Below are 15,930 nucleotides of genomic sequence, written 5' to 3'. Positions count from 1 at the left end.
GGCAAGCTGAAACTTCAAGTGCAAGTCAAGCCAGTTTCAGCTGCTATCGAGGTATGTGCAATTTATGTATTTCCGAAATAAGGCGCTATACCAATACTTATTTCAAAGCAGTATAATTCCTGCATCTGAATGCATTCTGAGGAAATGAACTATGGCCGGTTAAAATTCAACCGGCCATAGTTCAATTTTAATTTTAACAACAAATATTGTTAAAACTGAATTTTAACAATATTTGTCTTTTGAAAGAATTAATAGTGGAAATTTGAAGCCTTGTTGACATTCGTTACACACACACATACTGGCCACTGAATTAGAAACTTTTAATTAATACCATATTGGGCCTCGTTTAGCCCAAATTACAGCACACATATAGTTTGGCATAGATTCCACAAGGTGTTGGATTGCATCTATGTCTACAACATACCAGGTGTTCACCAGTCTTTTAACTGGCTCAGATTTGAGGAAGAGGACTTTGCTCCCGGGTCTGTTTTTCTAACATGTCCCATATATTCGCACTGGGGTTCAGATCTGAGCTTTTTGTGGTAGCCAGGAAAGATGATGGAAGCCATTGTGATGTGCTCATTGAACCATTGCTGCACAATTCTTGAGCAATGGACAGCAGCATTGTTGTCCATGAAACAACTGTCACCTGCTGGATAAGAAGTCAAAAATATTATTGAAAAATTATCATATAGTGGTGAGTGAGAACATCTACCTATGTCTTGACTTACCATACACATTTCTTCAACTTCTTCTGATCTTCTTTTCACCTGAAGACCAAGATCATGCAATTTTTCTTTCTCTTCAAAAAAGTGCCGCTGATCTCTTTCAAGAGCTTCCCTCTCCTGATGTATCCATAAGCTCTGTTGTCGTAACTTTTCTTTTTCAAGATTTAACTGGTCTTTTTCCTGTTGTAACATGCGTTTCTGGGACTCAACACTAGCTTCTTCCTAAATATATAATTTTATTATTTATTTATTTTTTAATGTATAGTCATCATTCAATTTCTACACATCTAACTATTAATTACTGAATTCAAACATTTTTTTTTTCAAGGTAAAAAAAATAGTGCTCTATATTATCAGCTGAATATCATTGTCAACATTACGTAGATAAATTAAGCTAATGCTAAAGACAGAAAATCAACGTGATTAGTTTGTCTAAAATTTATCTACATGAAAAACCATTATGTAAGCTTTATACCAAAAAATATTGATCTAGAACTATTGTTGATGATGCTTATTTTAGCTGCATAAAGTAAATGCAATTACTTGAACATAGTTATGGAAAAGATTTAGATCCTGTATTCTTATTTGCATTTTTCAAGCATGTTTTAAGTTCAAAACATATTTTTAGATTTTGTCCATTCCTTTTGAACTTTTAAAAAGGAATATTAGGCTTATTACTCTTTTTGCTAAACCGTTTTTAAAGGAAAAAACTTTTAAAAACAGCAAATGAGTCTACTTTCACTTGATTTTCTTAATAAGCTGAGTCTTTTTGATGAAATAATAATGCATGTTCCCCTTTGGTGAGCTGCTTTGTCTCAATATGATTACTATTTAATTATTATATACACATTTTCAAGCAGAGAAGATAATTGAAAAATGTACTTAAATCATATAACAGCTCTGCTGCTATTCCTTCTGAAGCACAGTTGAATACACTAGGGTTTTCACTAAAGAAATGCATACATTTATTTAAAAAAACTTAAGATGCAAAAGTAACAAATCTTGTGAATAGAAGTTTTACGACTCTGATTTTTTGATTTTATTTTATGTATTTATTTATTTTTAAACCCATACATACAAATGGTCACAAAGACCTATAACTGATCAGTGTCTTGTGTGGGCAAGAGGATAAGAAAAAGGAGGAATGTTTACATTCTGGTGTGGGGAAGACTGTTCCGAAGAACAGAACTAGATGGAAAGAAAAAGGAGACAGAGAAGTTGCTTTGGTGAGTTTCAAACTGGACTGTACAAGTAAATAGGTTTTGGTCAGCAGTAGCTAATATTCTTCTGATTTTGGAGGATTCTTCTTCTTTTCAGCCATTTTCTGTCCACGGCTGGATGAAGGCCTCCTCCAGGATAGTGGAAGAATAATAGTGGCCAATTCAGCAGAGCACTATTCATGAAAGTATCTGTAGAAGAGGCATAAGTTGACAGCTGACTATCTATGGGAGAAGGATTAAGAGACACAGATCATTAACTAACTGGATTGTCTTCTGGATATAACTGTGAAATCTTAGAGATGATTTTGGTGCAACACTGCAAATATGTGAGCAATATTCCATGGTTGGGCAGATTTGGGATTTGAATAGAAAGTACATTAAGATTTTTGATGGCAGCAGAAGCTATCATCATCATCAAATTCCTGCCATGTACCCTCAAGGGGTGTACAGGATATGATAATACTACATGAAAAAATTATATCATTACTAACTTCCTATCTACAATTTTCCTCCAAATCAGTCTATTACTTGTCAAGACTCCAACATTATCAGATCTTATATTTCTATCGTCTAAGGCACTTTGTACCGTATCAATCCACCTATATCTTGGTCTTCCTCTGGGTCGTTTTGCTGCCAACCTGGCAGAGAACACCTGTTTTGCTAATCTTTTCTCTCCCATTCTATTTAAGTAACCATACCACCTGAGATTAGCTCTGCTAACGCATTCCTAGATGCTGACAATGTCAAGTTCTTTCCTAATATCCTTGTTTTTAATATGATATTGCCATTGATGCCATCTGTTCACGCCTCTAATCTTTCTCAGGACTCTCATATCTGCAGTCTCTAGTCTTTGGTCAAGTGTTTTACTTCTGACCCAGCTCTCAGATCCATAAGTTAAAACTGGTTTGAATACTGTCTTCTATACAGCTAATTTAGTGTTCCGACTAATTTCTCTCTTATTCTATATGAATTTATTCAATTGACTTCCCACCATACCAGCTTTGCTGATTCTGTTGTCTATTTCTATATTTAATTTACCATCGTCAGTAAAAATCGTGTCTAAGTAGCTGAAATGTTTTACTTGTTCCACAGGTTCTCCATTCACAACACAGTTGACATTTTCAATGATTCTGCCTATTTTCATTGTCTTTGTCTTTTTATTGCTGACCTTCATACCATATCTATTACAACAGCTATTCAATTTAGTGAGAGAATCTTGCAGACTTGTAGCGGATTTATTTAGAAGTATAACATCATCTGCATAAAGCAAAGAGCTGACATTAACATCTCCAATTTTGATATCATGTTTAATACCACTTTCCTTCATAATGTGATCCATATAGATAATGAATAACAGAGGGGATAATGTACATCCTTGTCTCACACCAGATTTAACATTAAACCATCTTCCTGTACTTCCTTCAATTCTAACTGCTGACTTACAACTCAAATAAAGACCAAGTATTGCTTGATATAATACCCCATTCACACCATATAACTGCAGCGTATTGAATAGCTTCTCTCTTGGCACCTTGTCATATGCCTTTTCCAAATCGACAAAACTTAAATACAGATCTTTGTTATATTCCCATGCTTTCTCGACTATTTGTCGTAAAGTGAAGATCTGATCCTGACAGCCTCTATTTGGCCTGAATCCAGCTTGTTCTTCACCCAGCTTTTCTTCCACAATTCTTCTCAACTGTTTCTCAAGTATACTTGCATAGATCTTCCCAGGAACACTCAGTAGGGAAATACCTCTGTAATTCTCACATTCAGTTTTATTTCCCTTTTTATATGGGTACTATGAGAGCTCTACTCCAATCATCGGGAATTCGTCCCTCTGTCCAGGCTTTCTGAACTATGCAGTGCAGTGCAGTGCAGCCACTGTAAGACTTTTATACCACCATACTTCAGCATTTCTGGTCGAATATCATCTACTTCTGCTGCCTTTCCACATTTCAAGCCTTTGATGGCTTTTTCTACTTCAAGTATGGATATGTATTCCTGACTGCATGCCTGGTCAGTATTTTTTACAACTGTGCTGTCATCACTGCTTGTTTCATTTAGCAGTTTTTCAAAGATTACTCCATACTTCAAGGATATCTTTTTCTCCCGTTTTCATGTCACCTTTATCATCTCTAACTCCTTTTACAGCACTCTTTCCTCCATTCCTAAGCTTCTTCAACGATCTCCAGAATATTTTGCCACCTTCTTGATATTTATTTTCTATATTCTTGCCGAAGTCCTCCCATGACTTTTGTTTAGCATTCTTGCATTTGTCTCTATATTCTCTAAAAGCACAAGCTGACTTATTTGCCAGGAACTTTTGATATGCTTTTTTCTTTTCCTTCACTGCCTCTTTAACTTCCTGTGTCCACCAGGGAGTTCTGATTTTTTGATCCTTGCAGACAACCTCATCACATGCCTCTCTGGCAGAATCAATCAATGTTTTCTTCAGAGTTTGCCACTGAATCTCCAAGGTTTGATTCCTGTTCTCAAACTCTTTCATTTTTTTTCAATAATCTTTGTGTATTTTAGTCTACAGTTCACATCTGAGAGCTGCTCAACTTTTATTCGCTTTAAAACTTTCTTACATGTTATTCTTTTCAATATGAAATTCAATTTTATCCTGCTCAAGACTAAATAGTGATCACTTCCAATTTCAAATCCTCTGTACACTCTGGTGTCCTGCACAAGGGTGAAAACATCATTATCAACAATAACATAGTCAATGAGACTTTTCTTATTCTTTGCCTCTTCTCTCCATGTGAATTTGTGCACATTTTTATGTTGGAACATGGTGTTAGTAACCAGTCCATGTCCTGAGCAGAAATCCAACAGATATTTGCCATTATTATTAGCTTTGCTTTTTTCTCCAAATTTTCCCAAAATATTTTTGTATGTCTCACAATCATTTCCTACTCTGCTATTTAGATCCCCAACAAGTCCAACTTTTCTTTTTTTATTGTGTCAGTTGCTTTTTCTAAAGCCTCAAAAAATTCCTCCACTTCTACCTTAGTAGAACCTTCTGTGGGACCATAGGCACAAATAAGTCTCATTGTCCAGTTCCCCATTCTCATATTTTGTGTTGAATACTATGGCTACTCCTTCTTTTCCTTGATTGTCATTGCCTGAATATAACATTTTGTATTTATTGCTCAGAAAGATCTCACCAGTTTTGGTCTTTTTTGTTTCAGTCACCCCTATTATGTCGATCTGGTACTTATCTAATTCCTCAGTTAGCTCCATTTCTTTGCCATTCAGACTTTTTACGTTGATAGTACCGATCTTTAACTCTGGTGATGTTGAGTTGGGGTTTGTTTTCAGATTTGTTCCAGTAGCTGACTTTTCGCTGTTCGCCCTGGTTCCCTGGCGAAAACAACGGGGGCCTTGTTTAACCGGGCGACGCCCCAGCAGGCATGAAATTTTGTCATGTTCTACCATCATTTTTTATTTTGGTTTAACCAATAAGAATACAATTTGGTCGGCTAAATCCCAAATTGCCAGCCCATCCTCGTTCGTTCAGTATCCAAGTAGATACCCAACAGGGTGCACCACGAGAAGGTGAGGATTGGACATTAGGTCAGAAGCCCTGGTCGGTTCTCCGCATTCCTTTAAAGGCTATGTGGAGGTCTCCTCTCAGTTATACAGCTTTGACCCTTAAGCACCCTCTGCAGAAGCTATGGTTTGTTTATTTAGATTTATGGTCTAAGCAACCAGGCTATGAGGCCAATGTGTTATGTATGTTAATTGCATGTATTCTAATGGCCAGTTTGTCTGCTTTGTGGGATGAAAAAAATCCTGCCACCTCCGTATGAGACTAGCTAAGTTACTTTCAGTTAAAAAGCCCTGATAAGGTTCTTCGCATCTAAGATGGGATTCAAACCCAGAATGGGATTTGAAATTGACTGAGCTACAAAAGCTTGCAGAAGCTATGGTTGAGATGTGTATGTGCCCAGGAAAGTTTGGAGGTATAGATCAGTCCAAGAAGGAAAATCTGAATGTATTTGGATATCTGGGTAGTTGTCTTGTCTCACTGAAATATAGCTAGGAGACTGGAGTTCAGGACATTGGTCATGGTGGATCTTCAGGATTCTAACAATTGAGCACTACAAGGTTTTAGGTTTGTCAAATGAAAAAGGAGGAATGGAGTACTGTAATAGTATAATGCTTTAAATGATGGCTTCACACATGTAAGAGAAAACTAAATACTATAGAATTTATTAGTCCTATATATTTCGCTCAATATGTCATCAGCTAAATTCAGAGAGAAGACAGAAGAATTGGCTATAGCATTTAAATTATGAACACAAGATCAAGTCATACAGCATGCATATAATATGTCTTGGTTGCAGTTGAACAAGGAAGAGGAAACACTATTAGAGTTCAGAGAAGTAGGTATAGATGTATAATTAATTTTTTTTTTTTTTAAATTACACAATTAACAGCAACTACTTTCCAAAACTTAGTAATAAATTCTATTTAGTTTTCCCTTACAGGTGTGAAGCTGTTATTTAAAGATCATGTTATGTCTAACATGCATGTTTTTATTAAATGTCTAGTAGGAGAGTACTGTCCTTGCCCCACTGAAATATAGTCCTTGTCCCAATGATCATGGTGGAGCTTGAGGATTTTAACAATTGAGCACTACAAGCTTTTCGGTTTGTCAAATGAAAAGGAGGAATGGAGAGTGCTGTCATTGGCAAAGCTATGGATAGGATTTAAGTCTGTGAGAGTGGGTCAATTATATACAAGAGGAAGAGAGTGGGAAAGTACAGAACCCTGAGGTACTCCTGCATTGATGGGGTAAATCTGAGGAGAGGAAACCTTCCACCATGACACATAGTGAGTGACCAATGAAAAAGTTAGAGATTCAGTTGCACAGTTTAGAAGGTAGATTATAGGATGACAGTCTGCTAAGTAGGTCCCTATGCCAAACCTGATCAAATGCTTTTGAAATGTCAAGAGCAACTACATAAGTTTCTCCAAATTTTTCCACAGACTGAGTCCAGAGGTGGGTGGTGAAAGCTAGAAGATTGGCTGTTGGATCATGAGTGGTGGAATCCATATTCTTGGTCACTGATAATTTGGTAGGTAATTAGGTGGTGCAAGAGTTGGTTATTGATAACCTTCTCCATAATTTTAGAGAAACAAAAGTGAGAGCAATTGGATGGTTGTTTGTTGGCTGGCTTTTATCATCTTTCCTTGGGATGGGCTGGATGTGGGCTTGTTTCTATGCTGTCAGTTGAATTGGATAGGCTGAAGAGGTGATACAGGAAAGGTGTTAGTTCTGGGGCCACAAGTTTAACACAATAGGTGAGATACCATCAGGATCAGATGCCTTGTTTGTGTTCAGGTTATTAAGGATTCCTCAGATTTTTTCTGGCAGAAGATTATGGGTGACATGGAGAGAGTAGTTTTTGGTAGAATGGACAAGTCATCATGCAGGAATTGGAAGTGAATACTGATGCCAGTAGGTCAGCCTTATCTTTACGTGAGGTGACTACAGTTATTTCAAAAGTTAAAGTTATTTAATGTCTAGGTCACAAGCAGTAAAAATAACAACGCTATAGGAATTTCATTCAACTAACTTGTAGTGTTTCCCCAAAGTTTTTTATAATTTACATCAACTTTTACGACCTACAGTGCAGATGACACTGCATTGATATTTAGTGCAAATTCTGTAAGCGAAATGCAAAACATGGTGAACACAGATCTGAAAATAGTGACAAACTGATTTCATGTAAATAAACTTGCTCGCAGTGCTGAAAAAAGAAAATTTATACCAATTTTTTCATCCATATATTCCTACATAACTGGAATTGTAAAAGTAATCTAAATGTAACTGCATGGAGACAGAAAACATGAATGCTATAAAACTTATTTAACTGGTGATTAGTTTACGGAATTAACAACGCATATAAAGTATATTAATTAAAGGTAACTTTAATGAATAACTTCTATATTTCGGCAACATCACATTGCCATCTTTAGGAACATAAAGATATGGTATGTGCATGCAGGCACTAACACAAGGCAAATGAGGAAGAAAGCAAGAAACTAATATTGTTCCTAAAGTCCTAATGGTGCCATATGGCAGGCTAATTTGGTAGTCTTGGCAGTTGGGCTGAAGTTTTCATAATGTAAGTATCCCAAATTTGGGGTAGTTTCATGCACCCAAATTTGTTGGGGTTAGGAACGTTTTTGAGAGCTGCTGAATATTCAATTTTTTAGAGCTGCTGAAGAATCTTCAGCAGCTCTAAAAAACGTTCCTAACCTCAACAAATTTGGGTGCATGAAACTACCCCAAATTTGGGAGACTTACATTAAGAGAACTTCAGCCCAACTGCCAAGACTACCAAATTAGCCTGCCAGAGGGCACCATTAGGACTTTAGGAACAATATTAGTTTCTTGCTTTCTTCCTCATTTGCCTTGTGTTAGTGCCTGCGTGCACATACCATATCTTTATGTTCCTGAAGATGGCAATGTGACGTTGCCGAAATATAGAAGTTATTCATTAAAGTTACCTTTAATTAATATACTTTATATGCATTGTTAATTCCGTAAACTAATCACCAGTTATGTCTGACCAACATATAAGCCTTGCTACTAAAACTTATTTAGGATTAAAAACTGACAGCAACTTAAGCTGGAAGCCACATATTACAGAATGTATGCAACAGAGCAAGATTAATGCTATCTAGTGTCTTCTTTTTAAAAAGATTCTTAACTGTGACAATGTTGAGGACATATTTTGCCTGGATGTAGACTGTTATAGAGTACGATATACTAAGCTGAGGAGGAATATCACACCACTAATCTCTTCACAAAATAAATTAATACGCATTTAACCAACAGTAAATAAAAAAATATACCATACTAAATATCTTACCACTTAGACAATTACATATTTACAGGATACTACTTTTTCTAGTCTGATTATCAGTATGTAAGCATTAGAAAAGATACTTACTTCTGCAATAAAGCAGGCTTAAAATATTTAATTCCAAAAACACAAAAAGAAATAATACACAACCACTATATATATTTGGCTCCAACAATCTTTAATGGCTTACTACTCTTAATCAAAAAGAAAGCAACATGAACATATATAGAAATCTGATCAGAGAGTAATTAAATTTCTACAAGAATACTGAAAATTTGTTTAGAATATTGTATACAATGAGAAATTAACCAATGCAAAATATTCAATTAATTAGTGTTAACTATTATTCTTATTCTGTGTACATATCTTTTATCCCTAATATATTGCTCTTGATTGTCAATTTTTGTGTACTGTGCTATTGTGCTCAGTGTGTGTGTGTGTGTGTGTGTGTGTATGTATGTATGTATATATATATATGTATATATATATATATTGATTGGCATAATTGTAATACATTTTATAACCCAGATGAGCTTATGCTCTTGATTGATACATATGATATCACTGTTTTATAATTTTGGAAAAAAATTAAAATGCAATGTGATGTAATGTAATAATACTTGGTTGATGCTATTTGCCAGGGATGATGTGGAAGACATGGTATCTGGAGAGTTCATCGAAAAACAGTTTACCGAAAGACAATTCATCGAACAACAATTCATCAAAAGACAATTCCCCGAAAAAGCAATTCACCGATGAGCAGTTAATTGAAAAGACAATTCATCAAAATGCAATTGATCGAAAAACAACAATTCATCGAAAAATCACAATTCACCGAAAAATGAATTATAAGGCATGTGGGAGCGAAGATGTGTGTGCAATTTTTTTTTTTTGGTTTGTTTTGGATTATTTTGAGAGGTATATATATCTTTTTATTATCCTACTATTTATAACTACTATTTATCCTACTTCGTTCGGAAAGCGATTTTTTGGCGGGGCATAGTGGTTGCAGTGAATGATATCCACTGAGGCAGGTATATAGTTGAGATGTTAAAAGAACATTTCATAAAGGGATTTCATCCTCGTGAAATTTTTTAGCTCATATTCTAACCATTGATGAAACATGGCTTAGTCACTATGACCCAGAGAACAAACAACAGTCAATGGCGTGGAGACACAAAGGTTCTCCATGGCAAAGAAGTTTCGAACCAAACAGTCAGCAGGGAAAGTTCTTGCCATTGTCTTTTAGGATATGGATGGTGTAATCCTTACCTTACCTCAAGAAAGGTGAAACTGTTACAGCAGCTCTGAAGGAATTGAAGGAGGTACTGAAGGAAAATCAGTTCGAGAAACTAAGCAGAGGCGTGTTGCTTTTGCAGAACAATGCACCTGCTTATGCAATCCAACAGACAATATATGACTTGGGATTTCAATATCTACCTCAAACACCATATTCACCAGGACTGGCCCCAGGGCCGGCCCTAGAAATTTTGTCGCCACGTGCAGTAGCATATTTTTCCACCACTTCCCCTTAAAAAAAACTCTTTTACTTAATTATTTATACACAAATATAAATATACGCAAAAGAAGAAATCCATCGGAATCAAATCGGGACTGTGCGGTGGCCACAAGCAGTGGGATACGCGCAGTCACCATAATGTGGAGTTGCTCCATCATGTTGGAAAATGAGGCCCTACACATTCTCAATCTGGGGAAACACAAATTTCTCTAGCATATTTAGGTATGCCACTCTTGTAATCGTCTCCTCGTGGAAAAAATGGCTCAACAATGCGATCATGCGTGATCGCATTGTTGAGTCATTTTTTCAAACCAACTCGAAAATTCCAAATCAGAAAAATCAACTTTAAGAAACATCTCATCTCTGGAAAATGGAAGACTACAAAAAAAATTGGCATGAATGTATAAAAAAAAGTCCTCCATCCTAAACTTATTTTCTACAAAACTGCAGAAACTGAGAAGAGAAAAATTCTACAGCTCATTTAATGAAACTGCTGAAAAGGGCTTCAGCATCCTACGTTTATCAAGGATGTCAAGCGCCTTTATCAGGGCGTTTAACCTGAAGGTGAGTTAGCCCGTCTCATACGAGGATGGAAGGTTTTTCCTCTCTGAAACTTGGTTTTTTTCTTGCCGAAAAACAAGCGAACCGAATTGGAAAAACACGCAGGGATTTAAGGCCAGTTGCTTCTTCCTTAATTCAAAACAACTCAACCCAATTCCAATTTCCTTTAGCACCGTGTTTTCTAACTGTGATCTGCCGACAACTGGCATCCTTCAAAAGTCGAATAAGACTTCCAACCGCTGCTCATCTAAATATAACACCAGATGAGTATGCTTCTAAAAGGTTTACAGATTTGTTTTTCAAGACTCTTTATTCATCATTCCTTATTTTATTATTTTCCTTTCCTAGAGAATATTTTAACCTTTTATTTATTTTTTAACAAACTGCACTGATCACCTCCTCACAGAAATATACCCACACATATACTCTTGTATTCTTAGCCTATTCCTCCCCTTATTAACTGCAATTACTTGCTTTTGAGGTTATTAGGGAGATAAGTGCATGTGGCACTCCTGTCGTTGAGGAATAACAGAAACAGGAGTAAATAAGTGAAACGTGATTGAAAAATCTTCAGGAATGAATTTTTTTCAAGTTTTCCAATATTTTTACTCTGAATTCCTGTATATTTTATTATTATTATTAGTAGTAATAGTTGTAATATTAATGATTAATACTATTTTCCCTCATCCTCCTCAATATAATGATTGTTGGTATAGCAATGCTGTTTTACTAAGGAATAATTACAGAACAATATCGATTTTTATTGTTTTTCTTGTCCGATTTGCCTATTTCCAGGAGGAAAAGCCTAATCATATCAGTATTAGGCCTACTAACTTACGTTCAATAAATTTATTTATTTATTACATTTATTAATGAAAAAATTTTATTTGGATTCCGTATTTGAAACTTTTACAAAAAAATGTCGAACCCTTCCAGTTTTCAGTTCAGCTATAATCAGGGCTACAAAGAATAGTGTCAAAATTATGTATACAATAACTCGCAGACTTAGCAGAATTCGCAGAAGTTTTCAGAACAAGAAGCTGAATGCACGGTTCAGTTTTAGTTTGTAATGGATCACTTGTATCATGACATTTCCGTAAAGAAGTTCCTAAATGATATTAGCAATTTCGCTCTGGCTGGATGAAATTTAATGAAATTTTTAATTTCAATCGACTAGAATTATTGTGACAAAATTTGGTAGAACGAATTTCTTAACCTATTCCTCCCCTTATTAACTGCAATTACTTGTTTTCGAGGTTATTCGGGAGATAAGTGCATGTGGTACTCCTGTCTTCTCTACAGATAAATCGCTAACCGTACAATGAAGCAGGATGTACACTTACATTAAATGCTCTAAAATGCAAGAAAATAATTATGTTTCAATGACCACTTAAATATGTTGTTTGTATCATGAGTAATGTTCCGCATTGTTACTGAAGATTTTTAAATAATACTTTGCAAGAAAAATGACTTTTCGATGAATTATGAAAGAATTCATCAAAAAATTTTCGATGAATTTTTTCGATGAATTGCATTTTCGACGAATTGTCATTCGATGAATTACCTTTTCGACGAATTGCCATTCGTTAAATTGTCGTTCGGCGAATTGTTTATTTGCCGAATTGCTTTTTCGATGAATTGCTGTTCAATGAATTTGCCTGTAACCGGAAGACATGCATCAGCAAATTAGCATGAGTGTGTAGGCAGGACCATTAATATGATATATTATATGCCACCTCTAGGCAAGCACTATTTGCCACTCTTAAATTTAAAAAAAAAAGTCATTTTTATAATTTAGATACAATTTGGCTGTCCTTCAAACTTGCCACTTCTAAGCATTGCATTAGTTGCTTAGTGGATTATGATGTCACTAAGTGCAAGTTAAGTAATTATTATGAGAGACTTCAACTATGGAGATAGACTGTAAGGAAGGAAGATCATACAGCAAGAAGAAAATGGAATTTATGCAATTTAAGAGATAATTACTTGAAGTAGCATGTAATGGAGGAAATCTGTGGTTTGGAAATATTGGATCTGATCATGGGACCAGAAGATCCATAACCAAGGTGGCCACATACCCTCTGATCTGGGGAGAGTGATCATGAGGTCTTAGCTTGGGAGACTGCACATCATGGAATTTTCATAATAATGAAAATAACAAACTAAAATGTGTGTAAAAGAATTTATCAGATGTATAATTTTTAGTCTTAGTATCTAAGGCATTTTCAGCATAAAGACAATGGAACATATTTAAAAATGCAAATAACAGAAGTATGTTAAAATGCACCACCAAAGTGTAAGAGCAAATGGTTAACAAATTCTTAATTAAAATATAAAAAATAAAATAAAATAAAACTTATATACAGATATATAAGGCAATAATAGGAATTTACATAAGACTGATGAAGTCATATTTTTCATAAAAGGGATTACCAAAGGTCATCAGATCTTTATGATTCAGATAACGATGCAAAAAAAGCCTCACAGCTCTCTTTGTATAAACATTCCACTAGGAATCTACTTTTTGCGTAAAAGCTTGGTTTTCTTCCCAAAGTACTCATTCAGAAAATTGTACATCTAATAAATTCTTTTGCATGTAAGTTTTAGGATTTCATTGTTATTTTCATTATCATGACAGCTTATGTTCCTATTTTAAAACAACTATTTGGAATTACAAAGATAATCAGCCGAAAGGCTATTTTACTAGCGAATTTGTTGATTGAGCAGGAGATGGTAAATCCCGTTTTATTTTATAGCCGGGTACAAAAATCGGGTTGAAATCCATCGACATCCATAGAGTTTCAATGCTGAAAAAACTATCAGCGGAACCAATGTAAATGATCACTTGGGTAGTACAACACCAGGGCGGGAGATGGTAAATCCTGTTTTATTTTATAGCCGGGTACGAAACTCGGGTCGAAATCCATCAACATCCATAGAGTTTCGATGCCGAAAAAATATGGCAACTCCATTGCATGGAGTTGCCCTGGTGTTGTACTACCCAAGTGATCATTTACACTTGGTTCCACTGATAGTTTTTTCGGCATTGAAACTATGGATGTCGATGGATTTCGACCTGAGTTTCGTACCCGGCTATAAAATAAAACAGGATTTACCATCTCCCACTCAATCAACTATTTGGAATTTTCACTTAAGAAGGGACATATGTGAAACTACAAGGAAGGTAATCATGGCAAGCTTAGAAGCAGCTTGAATCAATGCCATGGCATAAGAATCTGCAAGGAAAGGTTGTTAGCAGTGCATGAGAGAGAGTCAAGGGATATCTAGAGGAAGCAATATCAGACTGTACACACAAAGTCAGAAGAATAAATCAGATGGATGAGTAGTATCATTAAGCATATGAAAAAGAATAAAGAAAATGTTGTGGAGGGTATAAATTGAGAAAGGTGATTAGCAAACTCACAAGCAGTACAAGGCTCAGGCAAGAATGGTAAACAGCATGGTAAGGAAGGCAAAATTGGATCATGAGGAAAAACTGGAGAAAAAACTTGAGCAGGCCAAAGGACACCCCAAAGAGTTCTTTCAACATCTGCCAAGCAAATGTAAGCATGACTATGGAAGGATAACTTTAACAAGTGTTGACAGTAATGAGGTGGCAGCAGATGAAATAGTTGAGTTACTAAGTGACCATTTTGCAAGGATCTATCATCCAATACCATTGCTGTAACAGATGTGACTAGAATCAATGTGAGAATAGGGGGTTGATGAATTGAACGTACTTAGGATACTGCAGAATCTTAATGCAAATACAGCCATGAGATGAGATTTGCATTTTATGAGAATATGCAAAGGAATTGACAATGCATCTAACAAGACTATTTGTTCTATTGTTCTTTGATGCTTTTCCTTCTCTTGGTATCTACAATGCCTAATTTGGACCACCTTTCATCTGGCAGTCTACTATCTACTAAAGCCAGATCTCACTTCATAATGTCTTCTACTCCAGTCCTCTCTCCCTCTCTAATTCTAGTATTTCTAATTCTGTCCATTTCTGTGTGTGGAGCATTCTTATGTTCCACACACACACAGTCTTAAACTGTGTGTGTGTGGAACATAAGAATGCCCCACAAAAACCCACTGTTTGGCTTCTCTACATTGATGATGTGTTCGCTTTGGCCACATGGCTCAGATACACTCCACTCCTTAAACCACTTAAACAACCGACACCCCAGAATCTAGTTCACCTTGGGAAAAGAGGAAAACAACAGTCTCCCTTTCCTAGACACTCTAATCACTTGCCAGCCTGATGGATCCTTGGCTTTCTCTGTTTACAGAAAACCTACTCATACAGGCAGATACATTCACCAGCAATATCCCTCCCCCCACAACAATATGGGGTTATAAAAACACTATATAACAGGACAAAATTAATCTGTTCAGATGACGATGTCCTAACCACTGAACTAAACCACATCCTTAACACTTTCTTAACCAATGGCTACAACCCCCAAAAAATCTAAAAAATATTAAAACCAGTTAATCCTCCCCTTCATAACAAAGATTACATAAATCCATCACCATTCCCTATATTCGGGGCACCTCTGAAAAGATAAGCAAAATCTTAAAAAAATATGTCCTGACTTCTTGCTACAAACTATATAAGAAATTGGCATCCCAGGTAGGTCTAGGGAAAGACCAGCCACTTTCCCTAGCCCTATCTGGGGTATACCAGGTCCCTTGCAGCTGTAAATTGTCCTACTCTGGCCAAACAGGCAGGACAGCAAATGTCAGGATTTCGGAAAACACAAAGACTACATCCGATTTCACCAATACAGCCACTCTAGGCTTGCAGACCATGCTCTGGATACTCGCCACAGAATACATTGGAAGAAAGCCACAATAATACACTGCAGCAAATTTAAATATGGAAGATTTTTCATGGAATCAGCCACAGCTCTAAAAAACTTTCCAAACCTCAACATATTTGGGTGCATGAAACTGCCCCAACTTTGGGAAGCTTGCATCTTGAGAACTTCAGCCCAACAGCCAAGAAA

The 15,930-nt window shown here is 36.0% G+C and overlaps 1 protein-coding gene across 3 annotated transcripts in view; it reads right to left on the bottom strand.

Annotated features, from left to right (window-relative positions):
• LOC150097258 (uncharacterized) overlaps positions 1-15,930 on the bottom strand; it is a 195,583-nt gene that overhangs the window by 28,772 nt on the left and 150,881 nt on the right. For all 3 annotated transcript variants that reach the window (XM_090407101.1, XM_090407100.1, XM_090407102.1), the window contains exon 16: positions 732-950. In XM_090407101.1, coding sequence (XP_090263227.1) covers positions 732-950 — 219 coding nt within the window. The remainder of the gene's footprint in view (positions 1-731; positions 951-15,930) is intronic.

This window comes from Typopeltis vanoorti, chromosome 17 (genome assembly GCF_054136105.1).
Source record: "Typopeltis vanoorti isolate ZY-2024b chromosome 17, IOZ_Tvanoo_1.0, whole genome shotgun sequence".
NCBI lineage: Eukaryota > Metazoa > Arthropoda > Arachnida > Uropygi > Thelyphonidae > Typopeltis > Typopeltis vanoorti.
This window is presented reverse-complemented; position numbering and strand designations above follow the sequence as displayed.